Consider the following 22663-nt stretch of genomic DNA (forward strand, 5'->3'; position numbering starts at 1 on the left):
TTGGCTAGATCTGCACACAGCGCCATTTGCAGACCGTAGCAGGAAGGCGTGCATTTGGAGGCTGTCTAGGGGGCGATGCATTTCTTTGTGCAGATTTTGCAAAATTTAGCAATAGTTTGTGTGAAGCTCTGTGTAATAAGGGGAAAAAAGGAGCATCCCACCATAATAAGACATCTCCTGTAGGCACGTCCTTCTTCAAATGAAGCCACCCAGCTGCGTGTATGCTAAGACCTATGAGACCAGGTGTTTAAGGAGCCGGACTTGTGTTCAAGTCATGGCTGGACTGGCTTAATTGGGAAAGGGTTTGTCTGCATGGACCCCCGTATAAGGGTGCAGTCCTATGTACAGGTACCGGCTGACATTGAAAGCGTGATCTTGCCGGTAAGGTCCATAAGATCGTGCGACCGTTGGCAGCCACAGCCAAGCGGAGTCTCAGCTTCGAGCCGGTAGCTGAACGTAGGAAGGGTCCTTCTAGACGAGCCGATTATCATTTAACGAGCGAGTGATGTCACTGCTAGCCGGTTCTCTCTCACACAGCCTGTCTCTCTCACACAGCCTTCAAACGAGAATCATTCAGTCTTTCACATTTGCTTGATAGGTGAATGAGAAGGATTGAACAATTGCTGTTAAGTCAACGAGGCAACGATGCGGCATAAAATGGGCGTCGGATGAAAAGTGAACGGTTCTCATTGGTTGTTCAGTCATTGGCTGCGTTTAGACTGAATGATTATTGTTCACTTTCAATAGGAACGATTTTTTTGAACGATAATCGTTCCGTCTAAAAGCACCTTAAGGCGTCTATATTCCGTGATCTCACTGCGCCGCCTCACAGGTCAGCGACTGTTCCACTAACACAATTGGGGAGGTCTCAAATGGTGCCTACAGGCAACTTAACATCCTCAGTCTTACTATTGGACTTGTCCATCACGTATTATGCTAGGCTTACATTTTCCGTATATTTTTACAGCAATCATTTGTGTACGTGTGTGTGTATATAATAACCAGTCAACCCTGTAAGTGTACCTTTAATTTTTCACTCATACTAGTGTGTGTGTATATGTATGTATAGTGTGTATATGTGTATGTATATGTACGTATGTATAGTGTATGTGTGTATGTATATATGTGTGTGTGTGTGTGTGTGTGTGTATATATATATATATATATATGTGTGTGTGTATGTATTATCACTCAGAAAATGTAATGGAACACTTACAGGGGTTGGCCGGTTATTAAATGAATTACATAATTTCTTTTTAAGATGCACAAGAGTTAAAGTACCACCCAGCAGTACTCACCCGTCCTCAGTGCCACAGCCCCGCCGCCCTAGTGTTTAACAGCTACTACCTGACCGCTGCAGCCAATCATAACGGTCAGATACCTTCCACCTGGCGCATCCGCTCACAGCATCTGAGCGGATATGCCAAAATTACAGCACCTGGGCACTGTGGCCTGTGATTGCCTGCAGTTGTTAATTGATAGCCATTCTATAACAAGGCGCTCCCGTTACTTTCATTTGCACCAAAGGAGGTGAAATGCCCCTGAAGCTGCTTGTGCTCACGTCTTCCCACCAATTGCTGGGCTGCCCCTTGCAGTTAGCGCTAAGGGTGTTAAGGCTGCTTTACACAAGCCCCGTTAATACTCGTGTAATAACGCTAATTGCCGGGCTGCATCTGCGCTTGCAGGTTCAGCGCAGCAATTGTCAAAAAAAGAAGCGGCAGCCGCTAGAACCCATGTAATGGCAGCCGCCGGGACTTAGTGATTGTAATTCTTTGATGCATAAGTTGTTTTTTTTTTGTTTTTTTTAGCAATATATATACATTTTCAGTGAAGGACCCACATTTTCCTCTCTGGTCCTGAGGAATCCGCGGCTGAGCAGATGCTCCACAAATGTCCTGCTCCGAGGGGGTTAAGGGATGATATGAGGGCTGTGAGCGCCAGTTGAGTTATGGAAGCCCTCATCTCCGTCCATATGTCTGCGCTTCCACCATGCAGGGTTATCTAGAGCCGGTTCGAGGGCTGATTGCTCTCCTGATGTTCTGTCAGGCACACAGCTTTAGGAATGGCTGGAATTTGGGGAGGATTGGAAGACACAGAGGAGGGAATGATAGTACTTCTATCCCCTAGGTCTCTTGCTATCCACTTGGACTGTCGGCTTAACCCCTTCTTCACTTATACCGCAGCCAAACCGTGAGACCTTCATCATTTTAATGTATCGCGGGAAACGTGAAAGAAGTATTTGATCATTCATGAGTTTGGAGAAGTTGGGTGACGACCTCAGTTGGAGTGGCAATGGCATTAAGCATGACAACTGCTCTCACTGTGACTAAGGCCGGACTTTCATATATACAACACGGCGGGACATAACTAATGTACACGGACATGCCAAAAGTGATGGGATAGCGGTATGTAAATTGATGACGAAGTGTGGTTACCTGAGGTGACGCTTGGGACGCCCCCACCTGTATACGTTGAGGTTGAACACAGGCCAGCGTGCAACACAAGGCAACGTGAATTATCAGAGTTGGAACAAGGCGTGATAGTGGGCGCCAGACAGATGGGACGTTCCATTTCCAAAGTTGTGCGAGTATTTAACGTTTCTCGATCCACAGTGTCACATGTGTACCAGGAATATGTCAGACGACATTACCACCCACAGTGGACGGCGCAGTGGTTGCCCACGGATAGTTATAGATGACGACCAGCGGTGTCTGGCTAGAATTGTCCATGTGAACAGATAAGCAACTCCGGCAGAAATCACATCCACATGCAATGCAAGAGACCTCACATGTATATCCTGTAGGTCAGCGCAGCATTCTATAGCTTCCATGGGATATGGAGGCAGAAGACCCACCAGAGGCCTCGGTTATCACCCCAACACCGGGCACAGCGCCCTACCTGGTCTTGTGAGGTTACTAACTGGACCCTACAGGACTGACAGCATGTGTTGTGGTCCAATGAGTGACTGTACCAATTGTTTCAGACTGATGGTTCGGTTCATGCGTGATGCAGACCCCATGAAGCCACGGACCTCAGTTGTCAGCAAGGCTTGTGGTGGCTCCATACTGGTGTTGGGTGTCTCATTGCATGGCTTGGGTCCAATTGGCCACCTAAACCCATCATTGATCGGTGCCCTGCTTGGTGACCATTTGCACCCCTTCATAGACTTCATGTACCCCACAATGATGGGATATTCCACAGGAATATGATGTAATGTGCAGTCGGCCCCAATTGTCCAGAAGTGGTTCAAGGAGCATCCTGGAGACTTCCTATGAAAGGAGCAGTCTGAACGTTCGGCCAACGTGATCTCAATAGAGCATTTATGGGGTGTGGTGGAGAGTTCCATTCACACCTGAGATTCTGTACCTATGACTACCCCGGAGCTGCGGGTGGCTATCCACACAGAACAACATCCCTCCAGACGTCTTCTATCTACTTGTGGAATTGATTTTGCATCGAGTTGCTGCACTTTTCCGGGCTACAGGGGGTCTTACACAGTATTAGTTCCTCTCCCGTGACTTTTGGCATGTCCGTGTATGTGCACCCAATCTTAGACCATTGCAGTGTGAAAGACCTTGAGGTTTAAGACCCTTGGAATATTGTGCTATTTCTTCTCCTCTGGAGCTAGAGACCAGATCATACCACTAGTGGTCTCAGTGGTCAGGACCCTCCCCAATCACACTATTAATGTGTGACAAGTAGATATACCATTTAACCCCCATATACTCCTCTACACTTTCGGAGTCAGGGACTTTGGTCTTAGTAATCATGGGTCAGTACAAGAGATGATTGTTCGTATCGTCGGAGCAGGCCCTTCTGCTGACGTAAGGGTTACTGCGGGGGGCGCTGATGAGGAGCGGTGTCAGCACGGGCCGGGGCTGTCCGCACAGTAGGTTTATGGCGCAGTCTTCAGCCAGGCTCTGCTGGGTACTCGGGTTCTCACATTCTTGATATCGCCGTGAGGCGCTGGCGTGTTGGCTGCAGTTGTGTCGGACCTGGAAGACTGATGATTTTCACTCTCGGCTTGTGTGAATCAAGATGGATCCCCCGCAGGTAGGAACATATGAACGTCCAGCAGGGAAGCCGGGGCTCCAACACAATAGGGGAGGGGGTGATGGGAAGAATGCGCTGCGCTCAATAGCTCAGGTTTCTATAGAAAACCCAAGACGCTCTGGAGCCAATATTCCGGGTATGTAATGTATCTAGTGACGCTGTGTGCTGCTTCATCCAAGGCCTTCATTCCTAGATCCTGAAGCTATCATTACACTACAACTCCCAACATGCTTGGACAGCCTTTGACTCTAATACGCATGGTTTTCCAGATATTAGCACTGCAACTCCCAGCATGCCCTGATGGCCTACACCCTTCATATTCTGCATTGTCAGCATGCAACCTGTGGCTTTCCAGCCATTGGCATACTACAACTCCCAGCATGCCCTGATAGCCTCTGACCTTCGTATCACACATTGTCAGCATGCAACTTGTGACTTTCTAGCTGTTGTGACACTACAACTCCCATCAAGCCTTGACAGCCCTTGATATTCATACTTGTGGTCTTCCAGTTGAGGATGGCACAACCCCCAGCATGCGCTTACAACCTTTGTATCCTACATCATCTACCCACAGCTTGTCTTCAGCTCTTGTGACACTGCAACTCCCAGCATGCTCAGCTAGCCTATGATCTTCATATCCTGCATTGTCAACATGCAACCTGTGGCTTTCCAACTCTTGCAATACTACAACTCCCAGCATGCTCTGACAGCTGTCAGCCTTCATATTCCGTATTATCTTGTACCTTTTTGGGTGACTCTATCTGTTGTCGTACTTGTTGCTGGGAGTTGTAGTTGCAGAGAACACGTATTGTATACAGTTAGACTGTGACGTGTCTGGTGCCGCTTCGGGGTCGGTGACGAGTTTGCCACTCCGCAGCTCTGCCCTTTGTTGCGTTCTGCGGACAAACCAACAGTCTGTGCCAAGGTGCCAGTTTTGGCTTTATGGACTCCGCTTGCTGTACTGTATACTGTGTCCCGTTAACCACTCGCATGTTCTTTTTCTCGCCCTCCGGCTGTCTTTTCGTTAATGCAGAATTTCTCTGTTACAAAATCGCTGGCTCCAGGTGTGATGGTAGCGGGTAAGGGTGATGCCGTGTATTAGACCTGAGTGACACCATGTGTTCTGAGAACTGCAGTGCCATTGTTGTCAAGAATGCCATCGAGATCTTGGGGGGTCGTAGCAGCATTGTACACGGCTCTAAAATGTAGAAGTCACACACCGCACCTCAATGAACAAAAGACATGTGAACCAGCTCTCATGAGTGAGAAGAATCGGCACCTATAGCGGGCACGCCAGCGCTGGTGGTCTCTGGCAAATGCCAATCGACCTGCAAAGTGCTGTGCTGTTAGCATAGTTTTCAATAAGGGACGTCGGGGGGTGATGGAGGCGTTGTATGACGGTTTGGTCAGTAGTAGCCACTGGAGGTCATTTCCTAGGGCTCTGGCAGCGCTTCTCCAGTCCTGATGTTGGGTGGTTGATGCCCTCTACGCCCAGGTGCGGCCGGCACCTGGACTCCTTATAACGAGCGCGGGTGCCGGCTGCAAGTAGCATCTGTCTGCCTGTGTTTGCAGGGAAGAAATGATGCCGTGTAACAGCAGTCTCAGTCTCATGTAGGCGGATTTAGTTACAGATTCTGCGATCGACATCCGCGGTGAAACAAGGGCATTTAAAGGCATTCATCCGATCTGCCTGTGTGAGCCCGACCTAAGGGTGCTTTTACGTGCTGCAGATTTTGTTACATTCTTACTGCGGCCTGCAGAACATCTTGCAGAATTTCTTGCGTTTTATTCCGCAGACTTATGGAATTCCACCTCCTATATGTTATAAATCGGCGAAAACAATTCCGCAAGATGTCTGTAATTCCACAGCAGAAAGCTTTTGCGCATCGGAATTTAATCTTGCGGTTTTGAAGTAAAGACATGCGAATTTTAACAGGGGAGAAAGTCAGGCCCCACAGGGCTAACATTGGACTACTTCAGTCTCGTGTGATCGGTCCCTAAGGCTGGATTCAGATGAACGTATATCGGCTGGGTTTTCACACCGAGCCGATATACGTTCTCTCTCTCTGCGGGGGGGGGGGATGGAAGAGCCAGGAGCAGTGCTCTGAGCTCCCGCCCCCTCTCTGCCTCCTCTCCGCCCCTCTGCACTATTTGCAATGGGGAGGGATGGGGCGGAGCAAATTCTCGTAATTTAGCCCCGCCCCGTCCAGCCTCCTTTCATTGCAAATAGTGCAGAGGGGTGGAGAGGGGGCGGGAGCTCAGTTCCTGCTCCTGGCTCTTCCATCCCCCCCCCCCCCCCCTGCAGATGAGGACACCGTATATCGGCTCGACGTGAAAACCGAGCCGATATACAGTCGCTTAAATCCAGCCTTAGGGTCACCTTCTCAAATTCCGCAGCGAAAATCCACATCTGAAAAGTGCAGCTTTTGCCCTGGTTTTTGTTGCTGATCTGCCATGGATTTTAACCCTTGTACTTCAGTGCATGAAATCCGTAGCATAAATAGACGCACTGCGGATTTCGATTGGCTTTTTTCGAAAACGCTGCAGATTCACCGTGGGAGATTTCCACACCGTGTGGAGATTTTTAAAAACCTCCTCCACATGCATTATACCGTAAACGCTGCGGAACCTTCACAATAAAAGTCAGCAGTGTTTGTAGAACTTCCCATTGGGCGTGGTGCCATGATATGAAGAACCCAGTAGACCGCACCAATGTTTTCAGCACTGAATATCACAGTGTCACCGCTTGGCGCAGAGATCCCATACTCCTTATATTGTGAACATAATATTGCAGCTTCATTGCCCTGAAACCCCGTCACATTGACATTGTCCCAGCACCCCAGGGGTTAATGAACCATTGCCCTAGCGCCATCACAGCTCCGTTGTCACTAGACCCCACTGGCCGTTACTCCATCATCTGGAAAACCAAATTAGTCACATTTCTATTAACACAAGATATCAACCTCACATACCGTTACCCCAAAACAGAGCCAGAACAAGGAGTAGGCTAGGTAGACGGCTGCCATGGGCGAAGAAGCACAACTTATGTTCATTTTCATCAGCTTCCTCTTTTGGGTTATGGGTTGTCCGCCATCGTCTCTTTTCCGCCGGCTGCTCTGCAATGACTGTGTTTTAACCCTCTCTGTTCTCTCCCCTCACAGGTCAGAATGCATTAATAAATTCGCCACCGTGTTCGGCACCATGCCCCTGAAGGTGGTGGAACATCGCGCCGATCCCGTACTCTACAAAGACGACTTCCCCGAGAAACTGAAGAGTTTCCCCAACATCGGCAGCCTTTAACAAGGAGCGCACGTCTGACATCACGCGTTTCACTCGATCACACTTCAGTAGTGTTCCTTAGACGCATTTCATTTCAGACTGCTGGACTGAGTGATGTACATTACTGTATATACGATCCACTATATAGGTCTCCGGTCTGTGTACCAAATGTTACAGTAATGGCGCCAAACTTGAAATACGCCAGCATTGACTGTTTATCAATGTATTTTACCAGGTGACCAATCATGTTTGAAACAAGGGGCCGACTGGTGTCCATGTGACTTGTTACCTCCACAACAGGATACCGCTGCAGCAGCAGAACCAAGATAAAAGGCGATGGCGGGGAAAGTGTGCTCTTCCGGTTCACACCATTTCAGCGTTTTGCTTTTTTTTTTAAAGTGACTTGTCCTAAATGAAAATTTCGGAGAAATCTACAGAAAATGTTCTGTAATATATTTACTTCTGTCTATTTTTAATTGTGACTTTGTTTCTCTAGTCACACCCAAAGCTGCTCTCAAATTGCTGCTGGCTGTCCTTGAAACCAGACCGAGATTTGCCTCCACTCAGCTGTCACACATGACCCAACTTAAGCTTTCTTCACATCAGCATTAGAGACTTCATTCAGAGCCTCCGGTGCTGATTTCCACAAAAATCAGGGACGGGATGGCGCTTAATTGCAGTCGGAGCGCGTAAGGCAATGGGTTCAACTTGGCATCTTTGAGTCTGAAGTCTGCTGGATGCCACACTCAGCCCGCCGCCGCTCTGCAGCATTCATACAAGAGTGAACAAGCCCTTAGCATTATCGCTATACTCTAATTTCCATCTGAGCTCCCACAATGCACTGCTCCCTGGTGACAGGATTTTTCAGTGCAGGTTTGGATGTGACTGGAGAAGACATGTAAAGGCCCTTTTACACGGGCCGACAGTTTTTAAAAAGACTTCATGAGCGCTGATGTCACCGCTTGGGTCGTCTGCGCTCTTGCAGAGCATTTACACAAAGACTTTCCGCCGGCTCGCGGGCTTCTTGTCCGCTTCTCGCTCAGCGCTTCACCTCCTATGGGGAGCATTTAAATGGACGAGAAGCCAGCGAGCCACTGAAACGACAGGTGTGCGGATTTTGGTTTTTTTTTACATTCACACTGAACGATTACACTGTTCAACAACAAAATTGTAAATTGAACAAAAGTAACTAATTTGTATGAATTTGATGCTGCTAAAAACTAAAATGACAGAGAAAATTGATCATTAACTCTAGTGTTTATTTTAAAATCACAGAAAGGAAAATCTGAAACAGACAAAAAAACGCCATATCTGAAACCAGCGGGCTGCCCTGCACCCCAAAGGTGAACTACACTGGCAGTGGCACCTCGGGGTCCCCCAGCATTCAAAGTTGCACTGTATGTTATAAATAAATACTGATAAATGCAAGGTATTAGCTGATATTTTGGCCAAAATACGTGAGCCCACAACCCTCGTCACGGGTCCTCGTTTATTGTGAGTCCCTACACTATTAAAATCAGAGAAAAGGAAATATCAAGCAGACAAAAAAAATCACAGCGGCCATATACTTATTAATAAACTGGTGCAAGAGGGCAGGCATATACACCATGTAACTCCCAACATGCAGAGAGCCAGACTGCTAATGGAGGAGCAAGTAACACATGTGAGTACACTGATGAGACAGCCTCTCACAATGCCGCCCCATATTGAGGGGGAGGCCTATTAGTGTTTATTCCTGGCCGGAGAGTAGATACAGTGTGTCAGACAACATGATACATGTAGTGCACCATGGAGGCGTACAACCTATTAGCGATGCCATATTTGAATCCAGCGGCTCCCCTAAGCGTTCAAATCTGCACTGCATGGTATTGATAAATATGAGGTATTAGATGATATTTTGGCCAAAATACGTAAGCCCACAATCGGCAACAAGAGTCCTCATTTATTGTGGGTCCCTACACTGAACGTTAGTTAAAATCACGGAAAGGGGAATATAAAACAGACAAAAAAATCACAGAAAGCAGCCATATACTTACTGATACAAGAGAGCAGGCATATACACTACTTATCCCCCAACATGCAGACAAGTGTCGATTGTGGAGAATTGTACTGCAAAGTGTTTGCTCTTCGGGATTGCATTTGGACCGCACCAAGTATTGCTGATTTTCTTGTGAATGGAACAGTAGGGCTGTGAGCTTCACTACATTAAAAAAGACTGGCCTGCAAGAGAAGCAACCTGCTACAAAAATGTACAAAATGAACCGCTGATTGATTCTAAGAAGGCTTTACTCCCTCCGCTACACCTCAAACTAGGACTAATGAAAAACGTCATAAAGAGCCTGCAACAAAAAAGGGAAGGTTTCAAGCTTTTGATATCAAAATTTTCTCAATTAAGTCATGCAAAGTTGAAAGAGGGGTATCGCTGTTGGCCCCCAGATTAGGCCAATCTGTTCTTCAGGCTGATGAGAAGGCGGCGCCGAATAATTTTCAGAGGGTCTGTTCAGTAGTTTTGGGAAACCAGAGCTGGTGGAGGAGACGCTCATGTGCTGCCACAAGAGCGGGGTTTACTTGTCTCTGTAGACTCACTTTCTCCATGCCCATCTCAAAGATTTTCCAGAAAACTGTGAAGCTGTCAGTGATGAACATGGTGGGAGATTCCATCAGGACATTGCTGCCATTGAGAAAAGGAATGGAGGGAAGCGGAGCCCGGCCGTGTTAGGAGACAACTGCTGCACAATCAAGAGAGACGCTCCAGAGATACAATGGATTCTAGCTTGGCTTTCAATTCCCAATCTTTAAGACCTGAATAAAGGGTTGGACATTGATTTGCAGGAATGCTGCCAGCCAGTAGGTGGCGCTGCCATCCAGGATTGTTCCATCTTCCTTATATGCATATTACCCAGAGGAGCATGCATGGCCCTATAAGTCTTCTCAGGTGCTCTCCTCAAGGAGAGACAATACCCCTCCCGACTCAGAGATACAATACAAATAGCAGGCGAAGAGGCAGCGCCAAACTTCAAAATCGCAATAAATATTTATTATGTACTTGGTAATATTCCCTTACGGTCCTAGAAATGTAAATAACCTCATTTGAATGCATTTATGAAGACCTCACAAACATTTGTTGGACAGTGTTTTCGCTCAAGGTTGTTGGTTTGAACACGTTGTTACGTGTAAATGGGCCTTAACACAAAATCAGTACAAGACAAGTAAAGCAAAGTAATTGCAATGTTTAATGTGTTAGATGGATTTACACTGTGAAGTGTAAAAATGAGTTCCCCCTTAAAGGGGTTGTCCAGGGTTAGAAAACGCAGGGCTACTTTCTTCCAAACACAGCACCACCATTGTGTGTGGGTTTTGTCTGGTATTGCAGCTCATTTTCCATTCACTTCAATGGAGCTGAGCTGTAATACCACACACAACCCTATGGACAAGGGTGGCGCTGTGTTTGGAAGGAAGTCATGTTTTTCTAACCTCGGACAGCCCCTTTAAGTTGTTGCATCTGCAATATTTTTGTATGCTCCTTGTTGGGATTTTATGGTTCACACCAGCGGCGCCCGGCCACAGATCTCATAGTCTTTTAATATATTTTATTGTTTCATGTTCCTTCTGTGGAACTTTCTTGCACTGATCCTTCGCAGTAGCGGGCACTCACAATATTGGTTGGTGTCACCCATCAATTATTGAGTCCAATTCTTAGTGTGTCAGCCCAACACAGCTGCAACTGGATATTAAAGGGGCTCGGTAGTTTATGTAGATGTTGTTTTTTGGAAAATCCTTGCACTATATTCCAGAGCTGCACTCACTGTTCTGCTGGTGGAGTCACTGTGTACATAAAGCAAATATTCACTTTATTAGAGAAACCCAACTAGTACCATGTTGGACTTCAAGGTTTACCTCCGGTTTAGTACACGATAAGTAATGTATGTACACAGTGACTGCCCCAGCAGAATAGGGAGTGCAGCTCTGGGGTATAATACAGGATGGAACTCGGGAGCAGTACAGGATAAGTAATGTATGTACACAGTGACTCCACCAGCAGAATAGTGAGTGCAGCTCTGGAGTATAATACAGGATGTAACTCAGGATCAGTACAGGATAAGTAATCTATGTACACAGTGACTCCACCAGCAGAATAGTGAGTGCAGCTCTGGAGTATAATACAGGATGTAACTCAGGATCCGTTCAGGATAAGTAATGTATGTACACAGTGACTGCCCCAGCAGAATAGGGAGTGCAGCTCTGGGGTATAATACAGGATGGAACTCGGGAGCAGTACAGGATAAGTAATGTATGTACACAGTGACTCCACCAGCAGAATAGTGAGTGCAGCTCTGGAGTATAATACAGGATGTAACTCAGGATCAGTACAGGATAAGTAATCTATGTACACAGTGACTCCACCAGCAGAATAGTGAGTGCAGCTCTGGAGTATAATACAGGATGTAACTCAGGATCCGTTCAGGATAAGTAATGTATGTACACAGTGACTCCACCAGCAGAATAGGGAGTGCAGCTCTGGGGTATAATACAGGATGTAACTCAGGATCAGTACAGGATAAGTAATGTATGTACACAGTGACTGCCCCAGCAGAATAGGGAGTGCAGCTCTGGAGTATAATCAGAATACTAGAGCAGCAGGCATGTGTGTGTGTGTCACATGACCTTTATTTTGGCTGGAGGGTGCATAAAAGACAAGGACCTATTTTTGTGTTTCCTGATCAGCACATTAGGGGTCTATATAGTTGGTTCTTTGAAACCTCTGTTAGGGGCTGTAAAGAGGTTATTATTGGTGGGCGGTTCCCTCTTCAGCCCCTCCCCCACTACACAGACAGTTGGGATATCACAAGTTACTTTTATTTGTTTCCATCATTGGGTTTTTGTCTTTACTTCCACCATTTACTAATGTTTAGATGATTTTGGTGACTCTTTCTCACCTTCACCACAATGTATGACGGAAGCTGTGAAATGATTTATCTTTCTTTTTTAACTGTTTGATGCCCCTCCTATAAATACTGTTCGGTTGGTCGCACTGCCGGCGCATCCAGCAAGTTGCTTCCAGTTTTATATCTTTGGTTCCGTTTCTCTGTCTTTGAACCTCGCCAGCAGCTCCCTGCTGCCCGATTGGGACCGGTGTGCCCATCGCCCCCTGTTTATTCTGCGTTTCAGAATAACTAGACTTTGCAGCGTGCCGCCTCTCCTATCTGCATCACATTGATCACGGCTGCCGCACTCATTTTCACCGAGAGCGACCCCAGCATTCTGGCTGCCTTCAGAGGGCTGTTTATAAGGGCTCATTCATGCGGGCGGATATTATATGCGTAATACTGACCGCTTTAAACACCATTAATTTGCAGCGCCTCCTATTTTAGTCCGTATCCCGACCCAAAATTGGCCCTTAAACTCAACGGGGTTTCGTAAATATACAGTGAATATGCATGATATACGTGCATTTACTGCGTATTTACGCATGAAGCTAGGAGAAATCTGCAAGACATGCTTATACAAGAGTCTAAATACAGAGTGAATACACACAAGTTCCTGGATCGATACTGCATCCATTCATGTGAATGAGCCCCAAATGTAACTACTCCTTGCATTTGTGGAGGTGCGCCAGAGCTCAGGATCCAAGATGGCACCCATTCACCTGTGCCGGCGCTGCCCCCCTTTCCCTGCTAAGTGCTGGCTGCGTCCTCCGGGGACAGGAGAGAGTTGGTCCTTCTGTGTCTGGGCCTCGTTGTGGGTCACATAGAATGACGTGCGGGGCCATGTTTAGTCTGCAGGCCTTGAGCTTGACAAATGTGATGTAGGTTGATGGCGCGCTCTCTCCGCAAAAAAAGCGAAGAGCGCTGGGGAGAGGCCCCCATGACGCAGAACGCCACTCGCAGTCAAACTTCTAACTTTATGCTCAAATGGCGCAACTTTTTAGAATAAAACCTACATTGGCGCAGTGGGCAAACCGGCCTGTGGGTTGGGCAGCATTAAGATGGTGACGGGTTCCTTTTAAGGGTGCGGTGAAACGTAGCAGAAATGCTGCAGCTGTAGATCTGTGGCAACATTTGCAGCATTTCTGTATCAAAAACTCAATATCCGCACCGTTGGCGCAGGTTTTTACTCTGATTCAGCAGCGGGTCTGCAACTGGTTTCAGTTCACAAGTAAGGACCCTCGTCTCACCTCCAAATACGGAGTGTCCACTGCAGTACCAAGAGCGCAGCGCACACTGTCACCTGACAACTGCTACTGAGTGCCGCCGGTCAGGTGATGCGGAAGCGAGATGCCTGTCAAGGGGGGAAGGTGGCGGAGTGGCGCTCAGTAGCGGTTGCTGGGTGACGATGTTTGCTGCCCTCTAGTGTTGCAGTGAGAGCTCAGTATTTGGAGTTGAGACTAGCGCCTGGATGTGTAAACTGAAAGCAGTTGCAGATCTGCGGCTGAATCCAAGTCAAAATCTGTGCAGTTCGGGACACCAGCTGATTGGCTCTTTAGGGAGTTGCTGTCACTGTGCAGAGAGCGGGAGGCAGATAGTGCCGTATACTTTGCAGTGGCCTAGCATGGTATTGCAAGCAATATTCCCATACATCTTTTTAAGGCGGTGGATTGGCTGACTACTGACAACCAGGCTCCTCCTCTTACCGCCAGGAACATGGAAACCTCAGGTCCTTAATATTTAGCCCCTTACATGCTATAATGAATAGTAACTACAGTATGTTAGCAGATGACAGGGGGAGGGGCTTCTTCTGTCACCGATCAGCACCCCGCAGTGCGATCACAAGGTACTAATAGGTTCCCATGGTGGCTGGGAGCCTGACCTCCATATCTGCCATGTGGCCCAGGCTACTAGGCAGCTGTTATACAGTGCATCTACTAGGCCTATAAGTAATGCAGTGCACTGTCCCAGCGATCGAACAATCGCATCATCAAGTCCCTTCAGGGGAAATCCACATCAAATCTGCACAAGAAAATGTCACTTCTTGAGGCTAATTTCACACGGGCGAGTGTGATGTCGGGCTGTGCAACTCGGCCCGTGTGACATCACGCTCAGGAACGGGCCATTTCCCTGCGGATACAAGGAGTTTTTGTGTCAAAACCGCCTCCCATCACTTCAGGTAAAGTAGGGATCCTTCCAGCCGCAAAGGAGGATCGACAAGTGTTTCCCATTGTTTTCAACTGCGGCCGAGAGCTGGAAAAATCTTCGGATTCCGCCATGTGAACCCGTGGAGTGAGGTAACTTCGAGCATCATTTCACTGAGTTATAGCACGTCTTGTGCTCCAGTAACATCCAGAGCTGCATTCAAAAATGTGAGCTCCAGTTTATTCTTAGTCTCATCTCACTGCTGCCTCCTGTAGGTTCATTATAGCAAAGCAGGTCCTTGGGGAAAGAAGACTTCCCTAGCAAAAAGTTGCAAGATTTTTGCGCAGGTGATGCGCGTGCCAACTTTTGCCACTTTTTTGCACCCAAAAAAAATGCTAAATCCCCCCCCCCCACCCTGTATACTGATCTGTTTGCTGTCAGTGAATGGGAACAAAATTGTTGCCTCCAGTCATAGACTGGAAACCCCCATCAGCCTGTGGCCACGTTCACATCTATTTCGTCTGCCAATGTGGCAACCGGAAAGCAAGAGGACCATCTAGGCAGCTTTACACAGATATCTGCGTTCTGCAGGGTCTGAATCCGCAATGTCAGTTTTGCGGCAGATTTAGAGTCTGCGGCGGTTTTCAAAAACTGTATATTTGTTACAGTAAACTTCATTTTTTGAAATCCTCTCTCGGCTTATTATTGCCGCAGCCAATGCCTAGTCATTTAGGGACCTTTCACGCAGGCTCAATATTTCTGCACCGCAAGCCGCGGTAAATTCCGCATTAAAATCCATATTTCCTTCTGGTAAGTGCCTGGAAATGGTCCGGGCAGAGGGTTCTGTAATGATGGCGCCACCTGTCTCTTGATGGTGAACAATGAAACAGTTAGGGCTGCTGGTGCTTGTCACATGATCAAACACTCCTCTCTACTGGTGGTCAGTAGGGGGCGTCCTGAGCCCGGTCACCTTGTATGCCCTCACACATCCACTGGTCCCAACACCTCCTAACAGTCTGGTCAAACGCTCCTCTCTACTGGTGGTCTGTTGGGGGCGTCCTGAGCCCGTCACCTTGTGTGCCCCCATCCACTGGTCCCCAACACCTCCTAACAGTCTGGTCAGATGCTCCTCTCTACTGGTGGTCTCTAGGGGGCGTTCTGAGCCCAGTCACCTTGTGTGCCCTCATTCATCTACTGGTTCCAACACCTCCTAACAGTCTGATCAGACAGTCCTCTCTACTGGTGGTCTGTCGGTGGTCCTGAGCCCCATCACCTTGTGTGCCCTCACACATCCACTGGTCCCAACACCTCCTAACAGTCTGGTCAGACACTCCTCTCTACTGGTGGTCTGTTGGTGGTCCTGAGCCCGGTCACCTTGTGTGCCCTCACAAATCACTGATCCGAACACCCCCTAACAGTCTGGTCAGACGCTTCTCTCTACTGGTGGTCTCTCAGTGGTCCTGAGCCCGGTCACCTTGTGTGCCCTCATACATCCACTGGTCACAACACCCCCTTAACAGTCTGGTCAGACACTCTTCTCTACTGGTGGTCTGTCGGTGGTCCTGAGACCGGTCACCTTGTGTGCCTTCACACATCCACCGGTCCCAACATCTCCTAACAGTCTGGTCAGACGCTTCTCTCTACTGGTGGTCTCTAGGGGGCGTCCTGAGCCCGGTCACCTTGTGTGCCTTCACACATCCACTGGTCCCAACACCTCCTAACAGACTGGTCAGACACTCTTCTCTACTGGTGGTCTGTCGGTGGTCCTGAGACCGGTCACCTTGTGTGCCTTCACACATCCACTGGTCCCAACACCCCCTAACAGTCTGGTCAGACGCTTCTCTCTACTGGTGGTCTCTCAGGGGTCCTGAGCCCGGTCACCTTGTGTGCCCTCACACATCCACTGGTCACAACACCCCCTTAACAGTCTGGTCAGACACTCCTCTCTACTGGTGGTCTGTAGGGGGCAGCCTGAGCCTGGTCACCTTGTGTGCCATCACACATCCACTGGTCCCAACACCCCCTTAACAGTCTGGTCAGACACTCCTCTCTACTGGTGGTCTGTAGGGGGCAGCCTGAGCCTAGTCACCTTGTGTGCCATCACACATCCACTGGTCCAAACATCCCCTAACAGTCTGGTCAGAATGGCCGGTGGGGGACAATTCATTGATACGACATCCAGCTTCTCACTTCCCAATAATGCGCCCCTCTCAGACTCTGGTAACAGGGTGAAATCTCTTCTCTGCGTCGTAGAGACGTCTAATGGTCAACAAGGTCCACACAAGCGGAAGAAGAGGTCACTACACACAAGGAGCCTCCGAGAGCCTCTTATAGGCCAAGGGGGGAACCACTTTTAGGGTCTCAGGTGACAAGACCATTCATCTAATCACCACAACTCTCAGCATTTACAGATCTGCCTGAGATGGAACTGCAGGATGAGTTTTACAGCAAAAGGACAACTTGTAGGGAAGGGGTTCTGTTTTCTTTACAATGAGTGTAGATCATCATTACAATCACACAAAGAAAGTTTCATTTAATTCCAACAACTCTTTCTTGGTGCATTTTTTCATGTCCGTGATTGTATTTCAGGGAATTGCTGGTTCGGTAATTCTCCAATCTTTGAGGTTTCTAGGACTGTAACTCATATCAGATGTGAAGCGCTGAGTGTTCTGCGTGTTATTTCCTTCATCTCTCCTTTGAAATCCGTCCGCCCGCTCCTTCCAGAGGGGGGTATATGGTTTCTGGGGCCTTCACCTTTCTTAAGCAGGTCCCACCTTTCCTTGATTCTTGGCCTGTTCTTAATCTGCCGCCCCTGCTCTCCATTGTGCGCCTTGTCAGCAGCTCCGAGGGACATGCGGGGAGATCTTTGCCAAGAGGTTTAGTCTGAGCTCAGGACCCATCCATTACGGCTTTGTCACAGACCTGGCGGCTGCGGCTCGGCTCTGCTGATTACTGCCCTGCAGATTTCGAAAAGAAATTCATCAAAGGTCCATAAACCTCAGCGGCGCGCACATCCGGAGTCACAGCTTGCGAATCATAACTAAAACCAAACGTGTCCTTCCCCACCATAAAATCCCTTTACTTAGTGCTGGTTTTACTGGGACTTCCATCTCAGCTGGTTGCACCAGGGGACTACTAATGCTTTAAAGGTGCGGATGTAGCAGAGCTGAGCTTGTCATGTTCTGATGTGTTATATATGGTTTTACATAGGACTGCAAGCAAATCCTACTACATCCTTATGACGATGCACTAACTAGTGTGACAAACTCAACTCTGCTACATTAATATAAAGTCCTCGTCCTTAGTTTGTAATATGGAGCTCTTAAACCCCATTGATCTGCATTTGGGTATTCAGACGTGTTTTGAAACACATTAAAAAAAAAATCACAAAAGGTCCTACTTTGGTCTGGATCACGGACCGAAGTTGCCCATTAAAGTCAATGGGATTGCATAAAGACACAGTGGAGGCATATAATACATGCAAATTCACTGCGTATTTACGCATGAAGGCAGGAGAAACCAATGGGGCCTTCCTTGTTGGTTGCAATGAATATGTGGGCGTGCAAAAAAAATGCAACCGCAGCGACTACACCGGTTTGGTCCATGAAAAGGCTACATATTTCACGAACCTAAACTGCGTATGCTTGTGTGAATGAGCCCTTAACGGTAGATCTGCCTAGTTATGCTAAGATATGTGAGCCAATGCTGTGTGACTTTATAAGGGCTCATTCGCATCAGCGGTTTGATTTCCATTTTTAACCCTTTCCAATCCACTGTCTGACCTCTGAAGACATTATGATTTAAGGCTGTACAGCTCTGATGTTGAAAGACGTCCGTCGGGGTTCTCTTACTGTATATTGCCAGCCTCTCTGCTGTTGGAGCCTACCCAACGTGTCACCTCATGCAGTACTGGCTTTAGCCAGAATATAGCGCCATTGTATTACAGAAGAAAAGAAGTAAGCCCCCTAGGAAAACCAGGATACAAATTGGATTGGAAAGGGTTAATGGATCAATTTTTTTTTAAACAGAGCTGAAGGGAATACATTCGGTAAACAGATCTGTCAAAAAAGGATCATTTCTATTAGTTTTTTCCATTTATATCCATTTTTAACGGATCTATTTTGTCTTCTTTTGTGGTTTTTCCCTTCTGTGCATTCACATGTAAAAGCGAATCCAACAAAAATGGATTCCCACCGCAGATGTGAAAGGGGCCTTTTGGATGGGCCCACAAATCAATCAGATTCCCGTATCCATCAGGATTCTGAACGATTGATTCAGTATGATTGCACACCCAGAATTTGTTCGCCTCTCGTTCATTGTTCAGTTTTTGCATAGAGGGAACTGAATGACGATCGGCCCGTGTAAACAGGCAGTATCCGTTATGAACAACTGCCTGTTTGTTGTGAATGGAGGTGGGAAAGCCGAAACAATTCCGAAATCCACTCCACCTCCAGTCACTGGCGATGATTGTTCTTATATCGGGCATCTGATTATATGTTTTGGGAGAGGAATATTTAACAATGGGACCTGGGTTCTATACAAAGAGTTGGCTTGGCCCACGAAAGGACCAAAGAAGCCTCCATAGCAGTAACCTTCTACAGTCAGTGATTGGCTGTAGCAGTCACGTGGCCTGGTCAGCCGCAACCTGGAAGGCTGTGCAGCACTTGATAAGTTGTGGGAAGACCCTTTTAAAGCTCTTGCAAGCATGTGGCCAACTGTAGCTCATTTACCACCTCAACGGTTCCTACCTGAACACCCATCAATGGGAATCTTTTCTTCCCCGATACCTCTCCCCAATAGTGTGGATACCAAAGGTGAGTACTCCAGACACTACACCTACCTGTCTCCAGGAAGACCCATCTCAGAATCTGGTCACCATAAATGACCAAGAGTTTACAGATGCATAAAGGGAAACTCTAGGCAAAGCTGATATATTGTGTGATTCCTAGTGCAGGACCTAAGAATGTGGGGCATGACATGGATTCAATGGCACCCTAAAGGGAGAATACCTGTATAATTCTCTTCCCCCTGACTCATGCTCCGCCCCCGAGGAGCAGTACTTGGTAGCACACAGTGTATTAGTTTTGCCTGGCATGAAAAGGGAAACAAATCCAAGGCTCGGGACATTTATAGTGAGATATGGAGAAAGATCCGATTCCTGGGCCCTTCAGTGTGTTGTAGATCAGTAAGCCGAACATCTTCTCAATCCTCAGGTAAATCATAGCTTTATCCCATAAGAAAGGACACATTGCGAATTCTTTTAGGAACCGCCATTTTTAATGGGTCATTGGCATAATACACAGAGATGGCCACAAAGCCTATATACAACTCACTTTTATTAATATCTTAATGTTACAATGTGTTCATCCCAGACTTGTTAGGGAAAAGCAAAATAGTTACACAAGCAAAAACTTTATACCAAGGAACAGCAATGACTTGGAGGGGTCTCCCCTCGCGCACTCAGCCTGCCCTCACTCACCCTTGCTTCCCAATCAAGCAGATTTTGGCTTTGCAGTGAGGACCCGCTCTTCAGAATCAGTAGTATTTAAAGGGGCTTCGCCCATCTAGAGCTCTTCGGAGACAATATTTGCCAACAACCATTCAGTGGTTGTCAGAGCCGCCCCTTTTCTTACTGTAAAGGACACTTTAATTATCTTGATCCAAACCTACCCGCCCGTGCAGCAGCTTGCGTTTGTCTTTTTCTGTGTCCATAAGTACCTTGTGGATCAAAGGATTCAAAATGGCTACAAATTTTGCTACGTTTTATACATTGTATCTATAAACACGATCATTTGCCACTTCCCCACCACCACTACCTCCTTCCATTTCTAGTGAGCGGATGCCAATAAGTCCTTGAGAAACAGATAAAACTGACCAGGTTTTAATAATTTGGCATGGGGCTGATGTGGTATTTCAGATCAGCTCCATTTACTGCAACGGAGCAGGGCTGCAATATCAGACACGACCTGTAGACTGGTGTGGCGCTGTTTTAGGAAGAAAGCAGCCATGTTTTTCTATTTCTGTACAAACTACTTTATAAGAAAATCTGACAAAACTAAGTTTCAGATATTGGGGGAAATTCGTAGAGGATTTTTACGCTCATGCAAAAAAAAATTGTGACTTTTTGTCCTCTACTCTAATTTTCCCAGAAAATGGTAGTGGCTTGGGAGTGGGAAATGTGTGCCACATTGGACCTGGTGTAGCATGTAGGTGCATGGGTCTGCTGTGAAAATGTGTACCAGAATCTACAGCATAGTCGGGTGTGGAATTCATTGCAGATTTTGGCGCAGATTTACATGCTGAAAATTTCTGCAATGCATGCACCTACTCTACCACTAATTGCAGGAAGATACTGTGCGTATGAAAACTTTCTGACAATGAAGGTGATAAATGAGTGGAACAGGTTGCCACAGGAGTTGAGGAGTTCTCCTTCAATGGAAGTGTTCAAACAAAGGCTGGACAGACATCTGTCTAGGATGATTTAGTGATCCTGCACTGAGCAGGGGGTTGGACCTGATGACCCTGGGGGTCCCTTCCAACTCTACCATTCTGTGATTCTATATTCCCTCCAATAACACCAATCGCTTATGCTACAGTATTTATCTTATAGGGTTTGTCCAGTTGTGAACTACTGATGGTCTTTCCTGAGGATCAGTCATCAATAGTAGATCAGTAGACGTCCATCACTCAGAACTACAGCTGATCAGCTGATTGCCTGGCCCATGTGCTCCTGCATAAAGCTGATTTCTGTAGGAAGTGGACAGCTCTGTTCCCACTGCAGTGGCCAAACTTGGTATTGCAACCAATTCATTTCAATGGGAACTTTGCCCGTAATATTAAGGCTACTGCAGTGGGAACAGAGCTATCTGCTTCCTGCCGAAATCAGCTCAGTGCATGAGGGCACCAGTCCAGAAAACAGCAGATTGGTGGGGCTCCTGGGCGGTGGACGGCTACTGAACTACTATTGATGGCCTATCCTTAGGATAGACCATGAGTAGTTTACAAACACTATAAAGCAACCCTCCAGTTTAGGGACAAAATTTATGTCCTGGGACAGGAGCAGGAGTGGGGTGTATTAACTGCAGTTGTTCTTCTCTGCCGAACCATCAGTCTGTTGCTCCTATGCCGCAACTATGGCTCACCAAGATGGCGGCTGCAGTTTTTTACATATGTTGCAAAGCCGTAGCGCAATATTTGTCCCGTGTAAAAGGTTTTTCATCCAGTTGTGAGTCCCTAGCAACCTAGTCTGTCACAGATCACCCAGGTTTTTAAATAACGGCCAAATTGGTGCTGCGCAGAGGGCAGAAAAAGGGCATGAAGACTTTGTCAATCTCTCGCTGACATAGTGATCAGGTTTTTCCAAGGTGGACAACCCCTTTAAATGTGGCGATGATTGATGGTTCAGGTTTTGTTAGGAACATGCGTCCTGTGATGGACTAACAGCCTGAGGAGCGTCGCAGGCCTGACGTCCCTTTAATAACCCTCCTAGCAGTGATTGATCTGTTTATTTCTTCGGATCTTGGCTTACGCTTCCATCTTACATTCCTGTCTACGGTGAGATTACTCGCTGCTGGAGCTGATCCATCAGACGCAGCCTCCGAGTGACAGGATGTGGGGAGTACTGGTTCTATAAACCGCAGCCCGTCACTAATATGATGGCGCCGACATGCTGTATCTAACCGGCACCAAGAGGTCCTTAGAGGAAATGATTGGGGTTTTTAGCTCAGGTGAAGTTCAGGCTTCGGGATCCCTGGGCAAAATCTGCACCAAAGGCCCCAAACCACAAGCTAATGCCGCAGAGGAGCTGTTGGGCACCAGAATCAGGGCCCATGTCCAACTGTGTCTTCTACACCCTCTACTCTTACCAGGACACAGGGTTGAAAAACATCCAAAATTATGCAAACACAAAGTGCAAATGATCTGCTCTTTCACATGGGCCTGTCTGCTACACTTCATGGGCCCCTATAGTTAGTGTAATGGTAGAACAAGGGGCCACTTTTTATTGCTTTGGTATATTCCTGTTACAGTTCACAGCCGCCAGCTTACCTCTTCCTCTGCCGCTGGCAGTCGCGGCACACGTCGTCCTTGCTGTAGTAGCGTCGGCTGCCACTCTACTAGGACCACTTTCAGAGTAATGGCCTTGGGACCCCACCGCAAAGCCCATATCCTGACTAGTGGGGTTAAAAGGTGAGGATCAGATGTCTGGATTTGGCCCTCAACCCAACCAGTGTGTGGCACAGCAGGTCCAGATCTGCCGTCCC

The 22663-nt window shown here is 47.4% G+C and overlaps 1 protein-coding gene across 2 annotated transcripts in view; it reads left to right on the plus strand.

Annotated features, from left to right (window-relative positions):
- EXT2 (exostosin glycosyltransferase 2) overlaps positions 1-12401 on the plus strand; it is a 93762-nt gene extending 81361 nt beyond the window's left edge. For both annotated transcript variants that reach the window (XM_066583468.1, XM_066583467.1), the window contains exon 14: positions 7215-12401. In XM_066583468.1, coding sequence (XP_066439565.1) covers positions 7215-7353 — 139 coding nt within the window. In that variant the 3' untranslated portion in view covers positions 7354-12401. The remainder of the gene's footprint in view (positions 1-7214) is intronic.
- Positions 12402-22663: the final 10262 nt, after the last annotated feature.

This window comes from Eleutherodactylus coqui, chromosome 11, assembly GCF_035609145.1.
Source record: "Eleutherodactylus coqui strain aEleCoq1 chromosome 11, aEleCoq1.hap1, whole genome shotgun sequence".
Lineage (NCBI taxonomy): Eukaryota > Metazoa > Chordata > Amphibia > Anura > Eleutherodactylidae > Eleutherodactylus > Eleutherodactylus coqui.